General features: G+C 42.1%; 1 protein-coding gene across 35 annotated transcripts in view; it reads left to right on the top strand.

Annotated features, from left to right (window-relative positions):
* The window catches only part of NLRP1 (NLR family pyrin domain containing 1), a 118,155-nt gene that overhangs the window by 33,868 nt on the left and 64,650 nt on the right, over positions 1–19,637 (top strand). For 20 of the 35 annotated variants that reach the window (XR_008540480.2, XR_008540481.2, XR_010152781.1 and 17 more), the window contains exons 1-3: positions 1,090–1,932; positions 2,767–2,943; positions 3,551–3,754. Coding sequence is in view for 24 of the 35 variants with exons in the window: in XM_063798246.1 (XP_063654316.1) it covers positions 1,662–1,932; positions 2,767–2,943; positions 3,551–3,754 (652 nt within the window). In the remaining 11 variants the exon portion in view is untranslated. Of the gene's footprint in view, positions 1–1,074; positions 1,933–2,766; positions 2,944–3,550; positions 3,755–19,637 lie in introns of those variants that run through there. The other 15 variants (XR_010152774.1, XR_010152782.1, XR_010152777.1 and 12 more) reach the window with 3 other exon arrangements.

Below are 19,637 nucleotides of genomic sequence, written 5' to 3'. Positions count from 1 at the left end.
ACACCTATAATCCCAACATTTCGGGAGGCCGAAGTGGGCAGATCACCTCGGATCAGCCTGGCTAACATGGTGAAACCCCATCTCTACTAAAAATACAAAAAAATTAGCCAGGCGTGGTGGTGAGTGACTGTAATCCCAACTGCCCAGGAAGCTGGGCTGAGGCAGGAGAATCGCTGGAACCCAGGAGGTGGAGGGAGCTTGCAGTGAGCCGAGATCTTGCCACTGCACTCCAGCCTGGGCAAGAGAGAGAGACTCTAAGACCTTTTGCTGAATTGAAGCCTCTTGGTAAACCTATGATGTCCCATTTAATAGATGGGCAAACTGAGGCTCAAAGAAATAAATCAGGCACATAAGGAGTCCTTGTCCAAGCAAGCCGTGGGTTGAAGCCTGGGCTCTGCCAGTCCAAGTGAAACCAAAGCATCTCCAGAAATTCCCGGTGGTGTGTTACATCAGCAAATGAGTAGGTAATGTCATTCCTCAACCTGAAGTCATTGGCATCTTGCAGATTCCACGAAAGAGGAAGTCTGCACCTGGCTCCCCGAGGCCTGCTTGCAGGAATGAGGAAGGGGCTGTTCTGCTTTCAGGTGGAAATGTTCACCAGCTAAGTGCTGGGCTGCCCAGAAGGCAAACAGCCCCCTGGGCCTGGGACACATGCTTTAGTGCCCCTGGTAGCATGGCAGGACATGCAGTGCAACTCAAGAAGCTCCCAAAACCATGAGAGGCTGGGAAAAATGCTCCCTGGCCCAGTTCTGATGTTTCCCAATAAGGAGCTGCCCGGGCAGACACAGGGGGCCCCACCCATCCTGAGAGGCTGGGCCTGGGCTGCAGACACAACTGCTTGGAGAGTCTGCATCCTGGCTCTGCAGACAGGCTCTAGATGATGGTCTGGCGGAGTGCCCATGTGGAGGTGCACACACCGTGTTCAGTATGGGCCTGTACCTGCTGCAGCATCAGCTGGTCTGGGCCTGTGCTCTTGGTCCGCCTATAGATGCCATGTGGCCCATCTGAATCTGTGACTCTCAGTCTGGCCTACCCAGGCCTGGTTTGATCCTACCCCCTGGCCACGCCCCTTGTGGGTTTCCTCTGGGTGACGTTTCCTTCCTGCTCTTGTTGACTAGGCGCTGTTCTTGCTGGCTGGTGCCCCAGGGCCTGGAGAGGTCTGAAGAAACCTGGGAGCCAGCAGCCCTGGGCTCCGCTCTGGGTTCTGAAAGCCCATTCCATGCTCTGCGGCTCCTCCCACCCCACCTCTTCTCAGCCTTGCAGCTCAAGGGTTGATCTCAGGAGTCCAGGACCCAGGAGAGGGAAGAATCTGAGGAACACAGAACAGTGAGCGTTGCCCACACCCCATCTCCCGTCACCACATCTCCCCTCACCCTCACCCTCCCTGCCTGGCCCTGGACCCCATCCCAGGACCTCCCTATCAGCTGACTTCTTCCAGTGTCTCGCAGGCCCCTCTGGGCTCCTCCCTCCCCTGGCTTTTCCTACCACTCCCCCTCTATCGGCGTCTATCTGTAGGTGCCCTGGGATTTATAAAACTGGGTTCTGAATGCTGAATAAGAGACGGTAAGAGCCAAGGCAAAGGACAGCACTGTTCTCTGCCTGCCTGATACCCTCACCACCTGGGAACATCCCCCAGACACCCCCTTAACTCCGGGACAGAGATGGCTGGCGGAGCCTGGGGCCGCCTGGCCTGTTACTTGGAGTTCCTGAAGAAGGAGGAGCTGAAGGAGTTCCAGCTTCTGCTCGCCAATAAAGCGCACTCCAGGAGCTCTTCGGGTGAGACACCCGCTCAGCCAGAGAAGACGAGTGGCATGGAGGTGGCCTCGTACCTGGTGGCTCAGTATGGGGAGCAGCGGGCCTGGGACCTAGCCCTCCATACCTGGGAGCAGATGGGGCTGAGGTCACTGTGCACCCAAGCCCAGGAAGGGGCAGGTGAGTGGACAGAGGACCCCACTGCCCGCGGGACATCCCCTGGCCCTCACGCCTGCCCTGCCCTCTTGGGACCCCACCACTGAGCCCTCCCTGCCAGGCCTTCCTCTGAGCAGTGACACGGAACTGCCCTCTCAAAGGGGGATCCAGGCCCCAGACTACGCTGGAGCCAGGAGGCTTGCTGGGGGGCCCCTGCTGCACCTCAGAGCCCCACACCCTCTTCTATTCAAGTGCATTCCCGGTACTCGCCTGGCATTGTAGTTATGAGCACGGACTTGGGAGTCAGGCACTATCACCAGTCCTGGCACTATCACCCTGGGCCAATCACTTCACTGCTCTCTGCCTATTTCTCTGTCTGCAAAATGGGAGAGTGAGAGCCCGCCTCCCTGGGCTGTGTGAGGGTTAAAAGAGATCATCCAGGTTAAACATTTAGCACAGAGTCTGATATACAGTAAGTGCTCAATAAATAAGATCTCCCATTGCTGTTGTTGCTGCTGCTGCTGCTGCTGTTATTATTACTATTAGCCACCCTGGGTTGCAGATGCCGTTGGCCCAATAAAGCACAGCTGAGGCTCAGTAGGAGTAGTGATTTACACAGGGAGATAGGACCAAGACAGATATGCAAATTTCCTGATCCTAGATCAGGATTTTTTGCCTAGCAGTATCTATAAGAACATCATTCTTCAGACAAGCCTCTAGAGGAAGTTGTAGAGGGCTGCAGCGGGTTCACTGGTGTATCCTGACCTCTCTTGGTTGAGAGAGGAGACCAGCTCAGTTCCCTGGCACCTGCCCCTGCCCCTCTGATGTGTCTCCAACCTCTTTGTCTCTTTCCTGTAGGCCACTCTCCCTCATTCCCCTACAGCCCAAGTGAACCCCACCTGGGGTCTCCCAGCCAACCCACCTCCACCGCAGTGCTAATGCCCTGGATCCATGAATTGCCGGCGGGGTGCACCCAGGGCTCAGAGAGAAGGGTTTTGAGACAGCTGCCTGACACATCTGGACGCCGCTGGAGAGGTGAGGTGTGCTGAGTCAGGCTGACAGCCCTGGGTGGAGCTGTGAATCAGCTGGTGGGCCCCACCCAGAGGATCATGTCTGTGCATGGGGACCTGACATGGGGGACAGCAGAGGAAGGATAGGGGAGCCAGGATGGGCTGTGAGAGGTAGGCCTGAAATTGATCTTTCAGGGACCTTCCGGTGCTGAGATTGCATCCCTCCCCGTGTGGCAGATGGGGAAGCTGAGACCCATGTGGGTCAGGCAATGAGTCTTCCCCAACTGGGTGCCCAACTCGTGACATGGTCCTTGCCCGAGAACTCAGCTCATAATATTGATGGGCTCTGAAGATCCTTAGGGTCAGGGTGGTCCAGAAGTTCCAAGGAGGACTCTGTTTTCCAGACAGACCCCAAGAAGAGGCTAGGCTTAGTCCTCAGCCCAGGCCAGCTCCCTCACATGACTTCTCTCTTCACTACTAAGAGAATAAAATTGTCCCTCTACTTCAACATGGTTTTCAAAATAATATTATTAAGACCCATCTCTCAGGACTGTTGTGAGAGTTTAAAATATATGCACCTAAAAGAAAATAAATGTTCAGTAAATGGTTATTTTTCTTTTCATTCCCCCCAGAAATCTCTGCCTCACTCCTCTACCAAGCTCTTCCAAGCTCCCCAGACCATGAGTCTCCAAGCCAGGAGTCACCCAATGCCCCCACATCCACAGCAGTGCTGGGGAGCTGGGGATCCCCACCTCAGCCCAGCCTAGCACCCAGAGAGCAGGAGGCTCCTGGGACCCAATGGCCTCTGGATGAAACGTCAGGAATTTACTACACAGGTGAGACCCTACTGAGCTCCTGGCGGGGTGGTGAGGTGGGAGAGGCAAATGTATGGACAAAGAGTCCCCTGGGGACCAGGTTGGCAGGCTAAGCAGAGGTTCTGGAAAACATCTGAAATTTCCCTCAGGAAATCCCACCCTTGGAGCCTCTCCACTGGTCCAAGGCACTGTTCCCGGGAGGCACCTGGACATTAAAATACAGATGTGTTACCCAGCACATCTGGGGGACAACAGGGCAAGGAGAGGGGAGCCTGGATGGGGTTACACATCACCTGGTTTACTGGACAGGGCACTGGCCTGGGGTCAGGAGAGCTGGGTTCAATTTCCACTGAGCTCCTCACCCCACAAGTGGCCTACAGCTAGTCCCATGCCCATCAGTGCTCACTGGACACTCTCTGGGTTAGACCATGTCCAGGGCTTTACGTGTACATTGGACTTAAATTCTACAACCACTCCGTGAGATAAATATTGCTATTATCATACCCTGGAGATGAGAAAACCAAGGATTAAAAAGATAGTCTCACAGTTAGTACTAGCAAAGATGGAATTCAGCCTTCACTCTCTCTCACGCAGCAATCCACACTTTTAACTCTTACACAGGGAGTGCCCTCATCTGGGCAATGAGGACAGTCATACTAAAGCCACAGGTACAGAGGCTCCTGATGCCACAGGTTCCTTAACCACTGAACCATGCTGCCTCTCAATGCCGGAGGATGCCTCCTTTGAAATCTGAGAGGTTTTAAGTTAAAAGGATTTCTTCTGCACCCAGCAAGGAGTGAACTTGTAGATTTTGTGGTCGTATATGGCCTAGGCTCAAAGTATATCAGTTTACTTAATTACTCACACCACTTGCCATTCAAAAAAAGAAGCCATGTAACAAACCTGCACATATACCGCGCGAGTCTAAAATAAAAAATAAATAAACTCATATTTTAAAAATCTTGATAGGGTATATAAGGAAAGATCAACATTCGAGTTAAACTAAGGAAAACAGAAAGTCAAGAAAGGAAGATTCTAATACTTTAAGTTGTTTCTTTCTATATTTGAGAATCACAAAGATAACTTTTTCTCAGAATTATTTTGTGAATTAAAAAATCCAAACAATAAAGACAATTAAAACTGAAAAACAGAAAAGAAGGAAGATAGGAAGAATATAAAGACATATCAGAGCCATCTATAGAAGCATAAAAATGCAGTAACTTTAAAAGTGAAAAAAACAAGTATGAAAACCACAAAGACTAACTCATTGCTATAAATAAAGTTTCCATCAATTGTGGGCATTCTAGCCACACTGGCAAAAGGGGAAATATAATGGGTTACACAATACCTGTTACTCAATAGAAAAGACCAATGCAAGGGAAATAACATTTTTCCCTGATTTTAATTCTAAGGGAATTCTTCAAATAGGGAACTTAAAAAAAAAAACAACAACAAACTTTTATTTTAGTTTCAGAAACACATGTGCAGGTTTGTTATATAGGTAAGTTATGTGTCACAAGTGTTTGGTGTACAGATTATCTTGTCACCCAGGTAATAAGCATGGTACCTGTTAGGTTGGGTTTTTTGTTTGTTTTTGTTTTTGTTTTTTGTTTGTTGTTTTTTGTTTTGTTTTGTTTTGAGACAGAGTCTTGCTCGGTCACCCAGGCTGGAGTGCAGTGGCGTGATCTCCACTCACTGCAAGCTCTGCCTCCCAGGTTCACGCCATTCTCCTGCCTCAGCCTCCCGAGTCGCTGGGACTACAGGTGCCCGCCACGAAGCCCTGCTAATTTTTTGTATTTTTAGTAGAGATGGGGTTTCACTATGTTAGTCAGGCTGGTCTCGAACTCCTGATCCGAGGTGATCCACCCACCTCAGCCACCCAAAGTGCTAGGATTACAGGTGTGAGCCACCGCGCCCGGCCCGGTAGTTTTTTAATCCTTACCCTTCTCCCACTCTTCACTCTCAAAAGGTCCCAGTGTCTATTGTTCCTTTTATGTGTCCATGTGTACGCAATGTTTACCTCTAACTTATGAATGAGAACATGCGGTATTTCATTGTCTGTTCCTGTGTTAGTTCACTTATAATGCTCTCCAACTCCATCCAAGTTGCTGCAAAGGCATGACCTCATTCATTTTTATGGCTGTGTAGTATTCCATGTGTAAATGTCCCACATTTTCTTTAGCAGTATGGTTGATTCCATACTGGTGCTATTGTGACTAGTGCTGCAATAAACATACATGTACATGCATCTTTATGGTAGAATGATCTACATTCCTTTGGGTATATACCCAATAATGGGATTGCTAGATTGAATGATAGTTCAGAGTTCTTTGGCAAATCGCGAAATTGCTTTCCACAGTGGCTGAACTAATTTACATTCTTACCAGCAGTGTATAAGTGTTCCTGTTTCTCTGCAATCTCACCAATATCTGTTATTTTTTGACTTTTAAATTATAGCCATTCTGACTGGTGTAGAATAGTACCTCATTATGGGTTTGATTTACATTTTTCTTTCTTTTTTTTTTTTTTTTTTTTCCAGAGAAGGTCTCTTTTTTTATTCTATTCTGGCCTTCAACTGATGGAATGAGAGCCACCCACATCAGGGAGGGTGATCTTATTTTTTTTTTTTTAATACTTTAAGTTCTAGGGTACATGTGCACAACATGCAGGTTTGTTACATGTGTATGCATGTGCCATGCTGGTGTGCTGCACCCATTAACTCATCATTTACATTAGGTATATCTCCTAATGCTATCTCTCCCCCCTCCCCCAACCCCACGACAGGCCCCGGTGTGTGATGTTCCCCTTCCTGTGTCCAAGTGTTCTCATTGTTCATTTCCCACCTATGAGTGAGAACATGCGGTGTTTGGTTGTTTGTCCCTGCGATAGTTTGCTGAGAATGATGGTTTCCAGCTTCATCCATTTCCCTACAAAGGACATGAACTCATCCTTTTTTATGGCTGCATAGTATTCCATGGTGTATATGTGCCACTTTTTCTTAATCCAGTCTATCATTGATGGACATTTGGGTTGGTTCCAAGTCTTTGCTATTGTAAATAGTGCCACAATAAACATACGTGTGCATGTGTCTTTATAGCAGCATGATTTATAATCCTTTGGGTATATACCCAGTAATGGGATGGCTGGGTCAAATGGTATTTCTAGTTCTAGATCCTTGAGGAATTGCCACACTGTCTTCCACAATGGTTGAACCAGTTTACAGTCCCACCAACAGTGTAAAAGTGTTCCTATTTCTCCACATCCTCTCCAGCACCTGTTGTTTCCTGACTTTTTAATATTCACCATTCTAACTTGTATGAGATGGTATCCCATTGTGGTTTTGATTTGCATTTCTCTAATGGCCAGTGATGATGAGCATTTTTTCATATGTCTGTTGGCTGCATAAATGTCTTCTTTTGAAAAGTGTCTGTTCATATCCTTCACCCACTTTTTAATGGAGTTGTTTGTTTTTTTCTTGTAAATTTGTTGAGTTCTTTGTAGATTCTGGATATTAGCCCTTTGTTAGATGAGTAGATTGCAAAAATTTTGTCCCATTCTGTAGGTTGCCTGTTCACTCTGATGGTAGTTTCTTTTGCTGTGCAGAAGCTCTTTAGTTTAATTAGATCTCATATGTCAATTTTGGCTTTTGTTGCCATTGCTTTGAATGTTTTAGACATGAAGTCCTTGCCCATGCCTATGTCCTGAATGGTATTGCCTAGGTTTTCTTCTAGGGTTTTTATGGTTTTAGGTCTGACATTTAAGTCTTTAATCCATCTTGAATTAATTTTTGTATAAGGTGTAAGGAAGGGATCCAGTTTCAGCTTTCTACATATGGCTAACCAGTTTTCCCAGCACCATTTATTAAATAGGGAATCCTTTACCCATTTCTTGTTTTTGTCAGGTTTGTCAAAGATCAGATGGTTGTAGATGTGTGGTATTATTTCTGAGGGCTCTGTTCTGTTCCATTGGTCTATATCTCTGTTTTGGTACCAGTACCATGCTGTTTTGGTTACTGTAGCCTTGTAGTATAGTTTGAAGTCAGATAGCGTGATGCCTCCAGCTTTGTTCTTTTGGCTTAGGATTGTCTTGGCAGTGTGGGCTCTTTTTTGGTTCCATATGAACTTTTAAGTAGTTTTTTCCAATTCTGTGAAGAAAGTCATTGGTAGCTTGATGGGGATGGCATTAAATCTATAAATTACCTTGGGCAGTATGGCCATTTTCATGATATTGATTCTTCCTATCCATGAGCATGGAATGTTCTTCCATTTGTTTGTGTCCTCTTTTATTTCATTGAGCAGTGGTTTGTAGTTCTCCTTGAAGAGGTCCTTCACATCCTTTGTAAGTTGGATTGCTAGGTATTTTATTCTCTTTGAAGCAATTGTGAATGCGAGTTCACTCAAGATTTGGCTCTCTGTTTGTCTGTTATTGGTGTGTAAGAATGCTTGTGACTTTTGCACATTGATTTTGTATCCTGAGACTTCGCTGAAGTTGCTTATCAGCTTAAGGAGATTTTGGGCTGAGACGATGGGGTTTTCTAAATATTCAATCATGTCATCTGCAAACAGGGACAATTTGACTTCCTCTTTTCCTAATTGAATATGCTTTATTTCTTTCTCCTGCCTGATTGCCCTGGCCAGAACTTCCAACACTATGTTGAATAGGAGTGGTGAGAGAGGGCATCCCCATCTTGTGCCAGTTTTCAAAGGGAATGCTTCCAGTTTTTGCCCATTCAGTATGATATTGGCTGTCAGTTTGCCATAAATAGCTCTTATTATTTTGAGATACATCCCATCAATACCTAATTTATTGAGGGTTTTTAGCATGTAGGGCTGTTGAATTTTGTCAAAGGCCTTTTCTGCATCTATTGAGATAATCATGTGGTTTTTGCCTTTGGTTATGTTTATATGCTGGATTGCATTTATTGATTTGCGTATGTTGAACCAGCCTTAGCATCCCAGGGATGAAGCCCACTTGATCATGCTGGATAAGCTTTTTGATGTGCTGCTGGATTCGGTTTGCCAGTATTTTATTGAGGATTTTTGCATCAATGTTCATCAGGGATATTGGTCTAAAATTCCTTTTTTTTTTTTTTGTTGTGTCTCTGCCAGGCTTTGGTATCAGGATGATGCTTGCCTCGTAAAATGAGTTAGGGAGGATTCCTTCTTTTCCTATTGATTGGAATACTTTCAGAAGGAATGGTACCAGCTCCTCCTTGTACGTCTGGTAGAATTTGGCTGTGAATCCGTCTGGATTGGTAGGCTATTAATTATTGCCTCAATTTCAGAGCCTGTTATTGGTCTATTCAGGGATTCAACTTCTTCCTGGTTTAGTCTTGGAAGGGTGTATGTGTCCAGGAATGTATCCATTTCTTCTAGATTTTCTAGTTTATTTGTGTAGAGGTGTTTATAGTATTCTCTGATGGTAGTTTGTATTTCTGTAGGATCGGTGGTGATATCCCCTTTATCATTTCTTATTGCATCTATTTGATTCTTCTCTCTTTTCTTCTTTATTCATCTTGCTAGCAGTCTATCAATTTTGTTGATCTTTTCAAAAAACCAGCTCCTGGATTCATTGATTTTTTGAAAGGTTTTTTGTGTCTCTGTCTCCTTCAGTTCTGCTCTGATCTTAGTTATTTCTTGCCTTCTGCTAGCTTTTGAATGTGTTTGCTCTTGCTTCTCTAGTTCTTTCTATTGTGATGTTAGGGTGTCAATTTTAGATCTTTCCTGCTCTCTCTTGTGGGCATTTAGTGCTATAAATTTCCCTCTACACACAGCTTTAAATGTGTCCCAGAGATTCTGGTATGTTGTGTCTTTGTTCTCATTGGTTTCAAAGAACATCTTTATTTCTGCCTTCATTTCGTTATGTACCCAGTAGTCATTCAGGAGCAGGTTGTTCAGTTTCCATGTAGTTGAGCGGTTTTGAGTGAGTTTCTTAATCCTGAGTTCTAGTTTGATTGCACTGAATGGTCTGAGAGACAGTTTGTTATAATTTCTGTCCTTTTACATTTGCTGAGGAGTGCTTTACTTCCAACTATGTGGTCAATTTTGGAATAAGCGCAATGTGTGCTGAGAAGAATATATATTCTGCTGATTTGGGGTGGAGAGTTCTGTAGATGTCTATTAGGTCCCTTGGTGCAGAGCTGAGTTCAATTCCTGGATATCCTTTTTAACTTTCTGTCTCGTTGATCTGTCTAATGTTGACAGGGGGGTGTTAAAGTCTCCCATTATTATTGTGTGGGAGTCTTAAGTCTCTTTGTAGGTCTCTAAGGTCTTGCTTTATGAATCTGGGTGATCCTGTATTGGGTGCATATATATTTAGGATAGTTAGCTCTTCTTGTTGAATTGATCCCTTTACCATTATGTAATGGCCTTCTTTGTCTCTTTTAGTCTTTGTTGGTTTAAAGTCTGTTTTATCTGAGACTAGGATTGCAACCCCTGCCTTTTTTTGTTTCCCATTTGCTTGGTAGATCTTCCTGCATCCCTTTACTTTGAGCCTATGTGTGTCTCTGCACGTGAGATGGGTTTCCTGAATACAGCACACTGATGGATCTTGACTCTTTATCCCATTTCCCTGTCTGTGTCTTTTAATTGGAGCATGTAGCCCATTTACATTTAAGGTTAATATTGTTATGTGTGAATTTGATCCTGTCATTATGATGTTAGCTGGTTATTTTGCTCATGAGTTGATGCAGTTTCTTCCTAGCATTGGTGGTCTTTACAGTTTGGCATGTTTTTGCAGTGGCTGATACCGGTTGTTCCTTTCCATGTTTAGTGCTTCCTTCAGGAGCTCTTTTAGGGCAGGCCTGGTGGTGACAAAATCTCTCAGCATTTGCTTGTCTGTAAAGGATTTTATTTCTCCTTCACTTATGAAGCTTAGTTTGGCTGGATATGAAATTCTGGGTTGAAAATTCTTTTCTTTAAGAAAGTTGAATATTGCCAGGCGTGGTGGCTCACGCCTGTAATCCCAGCATTTTGGGAGGCCGAGATGGGCAGACCATGAGGTCAGGAGATCGAGACCATCCTGGCTAACATGGTGAAACCCCATCTCTACTAGAAAATACAAAAAAAATTAGCCGGGCGTGGTGGCGGGCACCTATAGTCCCAGCTGCTCAGGAGGCTAAGGCAGGAGAATGGCATGAACCTGGGAGGCGGAGCTTGCAGTGAGCCGAGGTTATGCCACTGCACTCCAGCCTGGGTGACAGAGCGAGACTCCATCTCAAAAAAAAAAGAATGTTGAATATTGGCCCCCACTCTCTTCTGGCTTGTAGAGTTTCTGCCGAGAGATCCACTGTTAGTCTGATGGGCTTCCCTTTGTGGGTAACCCGACCTTTCTCTCTGGCTGCCCTTAACATTTTTTCCTTCATTTCAGCTTTGGTGAATCTGACAATTATGTGTCTTGGAGTTGCTCTTCTTAAGGAGTATCTTTGTGGTGTTCTCTGTAGCTCCTGAATTTGAATGTTGGACTGCCTTGCTAGGTTGGGGAAGTTCTCCTGGATAATATCCTGCAGAGTGTTTTCCAACTTGGTTCCATTCTCCCCGTCACTTTCAGATACACCAATCAGATGTAGATTTGGTCGTTTCACATAGTCCCATATTTCTTGGAGGCTTTGTTCGTTTCTTTTTACTCTTCTTTCTCTAAACTTCTCTTCTTCCTTCATTTCATTCATTTGGTCTTCAATCACTGATACCCTTTCTTCCAGTTGATCGAATTGGCTACTGAAGCTTGTGCATTCTTCACATAGTTCTCGTGCCATGGTTTTCAGCTCCATCAGGTCATTTAAGGACTTCTCTACACTGGTTATTTTAGTTAGCCATTTGTCTAATCTTTTTTCAAGGTTTTTAGCTTCTTTGTGATGGATTCAAACTTCCTCCTTTAGCTCGGAGAAGTTTGATCTTCTGAAGCCTTCTTCTCTCAACTCATCAAAGTCATTCTCCGTCCAGCTTTGTTCCATTGCTGGTGAGGAGCTATGTTCCTTTGGAGGGGGAGAGGCGCTCTGATTTTTAGAATTTTCAGCTTTTCTGGTCAGTTTTTTCCCCATCTTTGTGGTTTTATCTACCTTTGGTCTTTGACATAAAGATGGGGTTTTGGTGTGGATGTCCTTTCTGTTTGTTAGTTTTCCTTCTAACAGTCAGGACCCTCAGCTGCAGGTCTGTTGGAGTTTGCTGGAGGTCCACTCCAGACCTTGTTTGCCTGGGTATCAGCAGCAGAGGATGCAGAACAGCGAATATTGCTAAACAGCAAATGTTGCTGCCTGATCCTTCCTCTGGAAGCTTCGTCTCAGAGAGGTAGACGGCTGTGTGAGGTGTCAGTCTGCCCCTACTTGGGGGTGCTTCCCAGTTAGGCTACTCGGGGGTCAGGGACCCACCTGAGGAGGCAGTCTGTCTGTTCTCAGATCTCAAACTCCATGCTGGGAGAACCACTGCTCTCTTCAAAGCTGTCAAACAGGGACATTTAAGTCTGCAGAGGTTTCTGCTGCCTTTTGTTTGGCTATGCCCTGCCCCCAGAGGTGGAGTCTACAGAGGCAGGCAGGCCTCCTTGAGCTGCGGTGGGCTCCACCCAGTTCAAGCTTCCCAGCTGCTTTGTTTACCTACTCAAGCCTCAGCAATGGTGGGCACCCCTCCCCCCGCCTCACTGCCGCCTTGCTGTTCAATCTCAGACTGCTGGCTAGCAATAAGTGAGGCTCCATGGGTATGGGACCCTCTGAGCCAGGCACGGGATATAATCTCCTGGTGTGCCGTTTGCAAAGACCGTTGGAAAAGCACAGTATTAGGGTAGGAGTGACCCAATTTTCCAGGTGCCATCTGACACAGCTTCCCTTGGCTAGGAAAGGGAATTCCCTGACCCCTTGCACTTCCCAGGTGAGGCAATGCCTCGCCCTGCTTTGGCTTATGCTCGGTGGGCTGCACCCACTGTCCTGCACCCACTGTCTGACAAGCCCCAGTGAGATGAACCCGGTACCTCAGTTGGAAATACAGAAATCACCTGTCTTCTGCGTTGCTCACCCTGGGAGTTGTAGACCGGAGCTGTTCCTATTCGGCCATCTTGGAACCACCCCAATTTGCATTTTTCTAATAATAAGTGATGTTGAGCATTTTTTCATATGCTGTTGGCCATGTGTATGTCTTCTTTTGAAGAGTCTATTGGTGTCCTTTGTCCACTTTTTTTTTTTTTTGAGACAAAGTATCACACTGTCATCCAAGCTGGAATGCAGTGGTGAGATCTCTGCTCATTGCAACCTCCACCTCACGGGCTCAAGGGATTCTCCTGCCTCACCCTCCCAAGTAGCTGGGATTACAGGTGTGCACCACTACGCCCAGCTAATTTTTGTATTTTTTAGTAGAGATGGTCTGTTGGCCAGGCTGGTCTCAAATTCCTCACCTCAAGTGATCTGCCCACCTCAGTCCCCAAAGTGGTAGGATTACAGGCATGAGCCACCATGCCTGGCCATTTGTCCACTTTTTAATGGGATTGTTTTTGGCTTATTAATGTGTTTAAGTTCCTTATAGATTCTGGATATTCCAACTTTGTCAGATGGGTAGTTTGCAAATATTTTCTCCCATTCTGTGGGTTGTCTGTTTACTTTGTGGGTAGTTTCTTTTGCTGTGCAGAAGTTCTTTAGTTTAATTAGGTCCCATTTGTCAATTTTTGTTTTCATTGCAATTGTTTTTGGCATCTTCCTCATGAAATTTTTGCCAGGACCTATGTTCAGAATAGTATTTCCTAAGTTTTCTTCAAGGGTTTTTAAAGTTCTAGGTTTTACGTTTAAGACTTTCATCCATCTTCCATTGATCTTTGTATATAGTATCAGGAAGGGGTCCAGTTTCAGTCTTCTGCATATGGCTAGCCAGTTATCTCAGCATCACTTATTGAATAGGGAATGCTTTCCCCATTGCTTGTTTTTGTCAACATTATCAAAGATCAGATGGTTGTAGATATACAGCTTTATTTCTGGGCATTTTATTCTGTTCCATTGGTCTATGTGTCTGTTTTTGTACCCATAGCATGCCGTTTTGGTTACTGTTGCCTTGTAGTATAGTTTAAAAATAGGTAATGTGATGCCTCCAGATTTGTTATTTTTTACTTAGAATTGCTTTGGCTATTTGGGCTGTTTTTTGGTTCCATATTAATTTTAGAATTTCTTTCTCATTATGTGAAGAATGTCATTGGTTGTTTGCTAGGAATAGCATTGAATCTGTAAATTGCTTGGAGTAGTATGGCCATTTTAACAATATTGATTATTCCTATTCATGAGCATGGAATGTTTTCCATTTGTGTGTGTATCATCTCTGATTTCTTTCAGCAGTGTTTTGTAGTTCTTGCTATAGAGATCTTTCACAATCCTGGTTAGATGTATTCCTAGGTACTTTTTTGTGGCTATTGTGAATGGGATTGCATTCTTGATTTGGTGCTTATTGCACAGTGTTACATAATACTTACTACCCAATAGAAGAAATTGATTTTGTATCCTGAAACTTTGCTGAAGTTGTTTATTAGATCTAGCAGATTTGGGACAGAGACTAGGAGGTTTTCTAGGTATAAAATCATAACATCTGCAAACAGAGATACTTTGACTTCCTCTCCTCCTATTTGGATGTCTTTTACTTCTTTCTCTTACCTGATTGCTCTGGGTAGGACTTCTAGTACTATGTTGAATAGATGGTGAGAATGAGCATCCTTGTCTTGTTCTGGTTCTCAAGGAGAATACTTCCAGCTTTTGCCCATTCAGTGTGATGTTGGCTGTGGTTTTGTCATAAATGGCTCTTATTATTTTGAGGTATGCCCCTTCAATGTCTAGTTTGTTGAGAGTTTTAACATTGAAGGATGTTGAATTTTATCAAATGCTTTTTCTGCATCTATTGAGATGATCATGTGGGGGCTTTTTTACTTCTATTTACGTGATAGATCACATTTATTGATTTGCATATGTTGAATCAAACATGCATCCCAGAGATAAAACCTATCTGGTTGTGGTGAATTCGGTTTTTGACATGCTGCTGGATTCAGTTTGCTAGTATTTTGCTGAAGATTTTTGCACCTATGTTCATCACAGATATTGTCCTTAAGTTTTCTTCTTTTGTTGTGTCTCTGCCAGGTTTCAGTATCAGAATGATACCAAACTCATAGAATGATACCTAACTCATAGAATGAGTTAGAGAGGAGTCCCCTCCTCCTCAATTTTTTGGAATAGTTTCAGTAGAAATTGTACGAGCTCTTCTTTATGTGTCTGGTAGAATTCAGCTGTGAATCTCTCTGGTCCTGGCCTTTTTCTGGTTGTTAGAATTTTTATTACTGATTCAATTTTAGAACTCGTTATTGCTCTGTTCAGAGTTTTAATTTCTTCCTGGTTCAGTCCTAGGAATTTATTTCTTGTAGGTTTTTCTAGTTTCTGTATATAGAGGTGTTCATAATAGTCTCTGAGGGTTTTTTATATTTCCACGGGGTCAATGGTAATGTCCTCTTTGTCATTTCTGGTTGTGTTTATTTGGATCTTCTGTCTTTTTTTTTCTTTATTAGTCTAGCTAGTGGTCTATCGATCTTATTTATTCTTCCAAAGAATGAACTTTTGGTTTTGTTGATCTTTTGTATGGTTTTTTCCATCTCAATTTTATTCAGTTCAGCTCTGATTTTGGTTATTTCTTGTCTTCTGCTAGCTTTGGGATTGATCTTGCTCTTGTTTTTCTAATTCTTCTATTTGTGATGTTAGGTTGCTAATTTGAGATTTTTCTAACTTTTTGATATGGGCATTTACTGCTATAAACTTTCCACTGCTTTATCTGTGTCCCAGAGAATTGGCATATTGTATCTTTGTTCTAATTGGTTTCAAAGAATTTCTTTATTTCTGCCTTAATTTCATTGTTTACGCAAAAGCCACTCAGGAGCAGGTTGTTTAATTTCCATGAATTGTATGGTTCTGAGCTATCTTCTTAGTATTGATTTTTTTTAATTGTGCAGTGGTCCAAGAGTGTGGCTGGTATGATTTGGGTTTTTTAAAATTTGCTGAGAACTTTTTATGGCAGATTGTGTGGTTGATTTTACAGTATATGCCATGTGCAAATGAGAAGGATATATATTCTGTTGTTTGGGGTGGAGAGTTCTGTAGATGTCTCTTAGGCCCATTTGGTCAAGTGTCGAATTTAGGTCCCAAATATCTTTGTTAGTATTCTGCCTTGATGATCTGTTCAATACTGTCAGTGGGTAAAGTCTCCCATTATTACTATATGGTTATCTAAGTCTCTTCATCAGTCTCTAGGAACTCGTCTTATGAATCTGGGTGCTCCTGTATTGGGTGCATATATATTCCTGATAGTTAAGTCTTCTTGTTGAATTGAACCCTTTATTATTATGTGATGCCTTTCTTTGTCTTTTTTGATTGATGTTGATTTGAAGTCTGTTTTGTGTGAAATTAGAATGGCAATCCGTGCCTTTGTTTGTTTTCCATTTGCTTGGTAGATTTTTCCCCATCCCTTTACTTTGAGCCTATGAATGTCATTGCATGTGAGATGGATCTCTTGAAGACAGTATCCAGTTGGGCCATGCTTCTTTATTGAACTTGCCACTCTGTGCCTTTTAATGGGAGCATTTAGCCCATTTACATTCAGATTAATATCGATATGTGTGAGTTTAATCCTGTCATCATGTTGTTAGCTGATTATTTTGCAGACTTGATTTTGTAGTTGCTTGATAGTATCAGTGGACTGTGTACTTTAGTGTGTTTTATGGTGGCCAGTGATGGTCTTTTGTTTCCATATTTAGCACTCCCTTAAGAACCTCTTGTAAGGCAGGTCTGGTGGTAATAAATTCCCTTAGCATTTGCTTGTCTGAAAAGGATCTTATTTCTCCTTCGCTTATAAGGCTTAGTTTGGCTGTATATGAAATTCTTGGTTGGAGCACAGTCATAGTGGTGGTGGCCACAGGGGTGCTTGTGTCACTTTTTAATGAGGTTAAAGGTGGCTTTAGGTGGCTTAGAAGAGACAGAGACTGTATGTTTGGCAGAAAGTAAGGAAAGAGAACAAGAGTCTCTGCCTGGTAACCTAGATAATTCAACCAGATTTTGTCTAAGACTATTAAGGTGGTACCTCTATGACTGTGCAAGAACCACAGCATTACTGGGCTTAGGGTGCCCTCTAAAGCAGAAATGCCTTAGATCACAAAACTCAAGTCCTTTCAAATCTGGAAAGCCTTTCCAAAAAGGCTGCCTATAAATAAGCCTGGACAGTGAAGACTACAATAAATGCTCAACTCTTCAATGCCCAAACACTGAAGAACATCTACTAGCATTAACACCATCCAGGAAAACATGACCTCACCATAAGGCATCAGGGACCAATTCTGGAGAAAGAGAGATATGTGACCTTTCAGACAGAATTCAAAATAGCTGTGTTGAGGAAATTCAAAGAAACTCAAGATAACACAGAGAAGGAATTCAGAATTCTAGCAGATAAATGTAATAAAGAGATTGAAATAATTAAAAAGAATCAAACAGAAATTCTGGAGCTGAAAAAATTCAATTTGCATACTGAAGAATGCATCAGAGTCCTTTCATAGCAGAATGGATCCATCAGAAGAAAGAATTAGTGAGCTTGAAGACAGGCTATAATTGAAAATACACAGAAGGGACAAAAGAAAAAAGAATTAAAAAAACAATGAAACACACCTGCAGGATCTAGAAAATAGCCTCAAAATGGCAAATCTAAGAGTTATTGGCCTTAAGGAGGAGGTAGTGAAAGAAATAGGAGTAGAAGTTTTATTCAAAGGGATAAGAGAAAATTTCCCAAACCTAGAGAAAGATATCCAAGTACAAGAAAGTTTTAGAACACCGAGTAGATTTAACCCAAAGTAGACTACCTCAAGGCATTTAATAATCAAACTCCCAAAGGTCAAGGCTAAAGAAAGGATTTTAAAAGCAGCAAGAGAAAAGAAACAAGTAACATACTATGGAGTTCCAATACATCTGGCTGCAGACTTTTCATGGAAACCTTACAGGCCAGGAGAGAGTGGCATGACATATTTAAAGTTCTGAAGGAAAGAAAACTTTTACCCTAAATAGTATATCTGGTGAAAATATCTTTCAAACATGAAGGAGAAATAAAGATTTTTCCAAACAAAAGCTGAAGGATTTCATCAATACCAAACCCATCCTACAAGAAATGCTAAAAGGAGTACTTCAATCAGAAAGAGAAGAACATTAATGAGCAATCATCACCTGAAGGTAAGAAACTTACTCATAATAGTAAGTACACCGAAAAACACAGAATATTTTTACACTGTAACTGTGGTGTATAACCTCTCTTACCCTAAGTAAACAGACTAGATGATGAACCAAACAAAAATAATAACTACAACAACTTTTCAAGACACAGTCAGTAAAATAATATATAAATAGAAACAACAAAAAGTTTAAAAAGCTGGGAAATGAAGTTAAGTTTTTATTAGTTTTCTTTCTGCCTGTTTGTTTATTTGTTTATCCAAATAGTGTTGTTATCAGATTAAAATAATAGATTATAAGATGGTATTTGCAAGCCTCATGGTAACCTCAAACCAAAAAACATAAAATGGATACACAAAAAATAAAAATCAAGAAACCAAATTATATCACCAGAGAAAATCATCTTCACTAGAGGAAGACAGGAATAAAAGAAAGAAGAGAAGATCACAAAACAAGCAGAAAACAAATAATAAAATGGCAAGAGTAAGTCCTTACTTATCAATAATAAGTAATGTAAATGGATTAAACTATCCAATCAAAAGACATAGACTGGCTGAATGAATGAAAAAACAAGAACCAATGATCTGTTCCCTACAAGAAACACATTTCACCTATAAAGACACACGTAAACAGAAAATGAAGTGATGGAAAAATATATTCCATGCCAGTGGAAAACAAAAAAGAGCAGAAGTCACTATACTTGTATCAGACAAAATAGATTTCAAAACAAAAACTATACAAAGAGAGACAAAGAAGGTCACTATATAATGATAATGGAGTCAATTCAGCAAGAGGATATAACAATTTTAAATATATATGCACCCAACACAGGAACACCCAGATATGTAAAGGAAATATTATTAGAGCTAAAGAGAGAGATAGGCCTCAATACAATAATAGCTGGAGACTTTAACACCCCACTTTTAGCATTGGACGTATCTTCCAGACAGAAAATCAGCAAAGAAACATCAAACTTAATCTGCATTACAGACCAAATGGATCTAATAGATATTTACAGAACATTCCATCCAAGAGCTGCAGAATACACATTCTTTTCCTCAGCACATGGATCATTCTCAAGGATACACCATATATTAGCTCACAAAACAAGTCTTAAAACATTCAAAAAATTGAAATAATATCAAGCATCTTCTCTGACCACAATGCAATAAAATTAGAAATTAATAATAAGAGGAATTTAGAAAACTACATAAATACATGAAAATTAAACAATATGCTCCTGAGTGACCAGTGGGTCAATGAAGAAATTAAGAACAAAATAAAGAAAGAAAAATTTCTTGAAACAAATGACCATGGAAACACAATATACCAAAACCTATGGGATATATTAAGAGAGAAGTTTATAGCTATAAGTGCCTATATCAAAAAAGAGGAAAAACTTCAAATAAACAATCTGAGAGAAGTTTATAGCTATAAGTGCCTATATCAAAAGAGAGGAAAAACTTCAAATAAACAATCTAATGATGCATCTTAAAGAGAGAAAAGCAGGAACAAACCAAACCCACTATTAGTAGATGAAAAGAAATAACAAAGATCAGAGCAGAAATAAATGAAATTAAAAAGAAAAAATACAAAAGATCAATGAAACAAAAAGTTGATTTTTTGAAAAGTTAAACAAAATCGACAAACCTTTAGCCAAGCTAAGAAAAAAAGAGAGAAGATCTAAATAAATAAAAT

Source organism: Pan troglodytes, chromosome 19 (assembly GCF_028858775.2).
Source record: "Pan troglodytes isolate AG18354 chromosome 19, NHGRI_mPanTro3-v2.0_pri, whole genome shotgun sequence".
Lineage (NCBI taxonomy): Eukaryota > Metazoa > Chordata > Mammalia > Primates > Hominidae > Pan > Pan troglodytes.
This window is presented reverse-complemented; position numbering and strand designations above follow the sequence as displayed.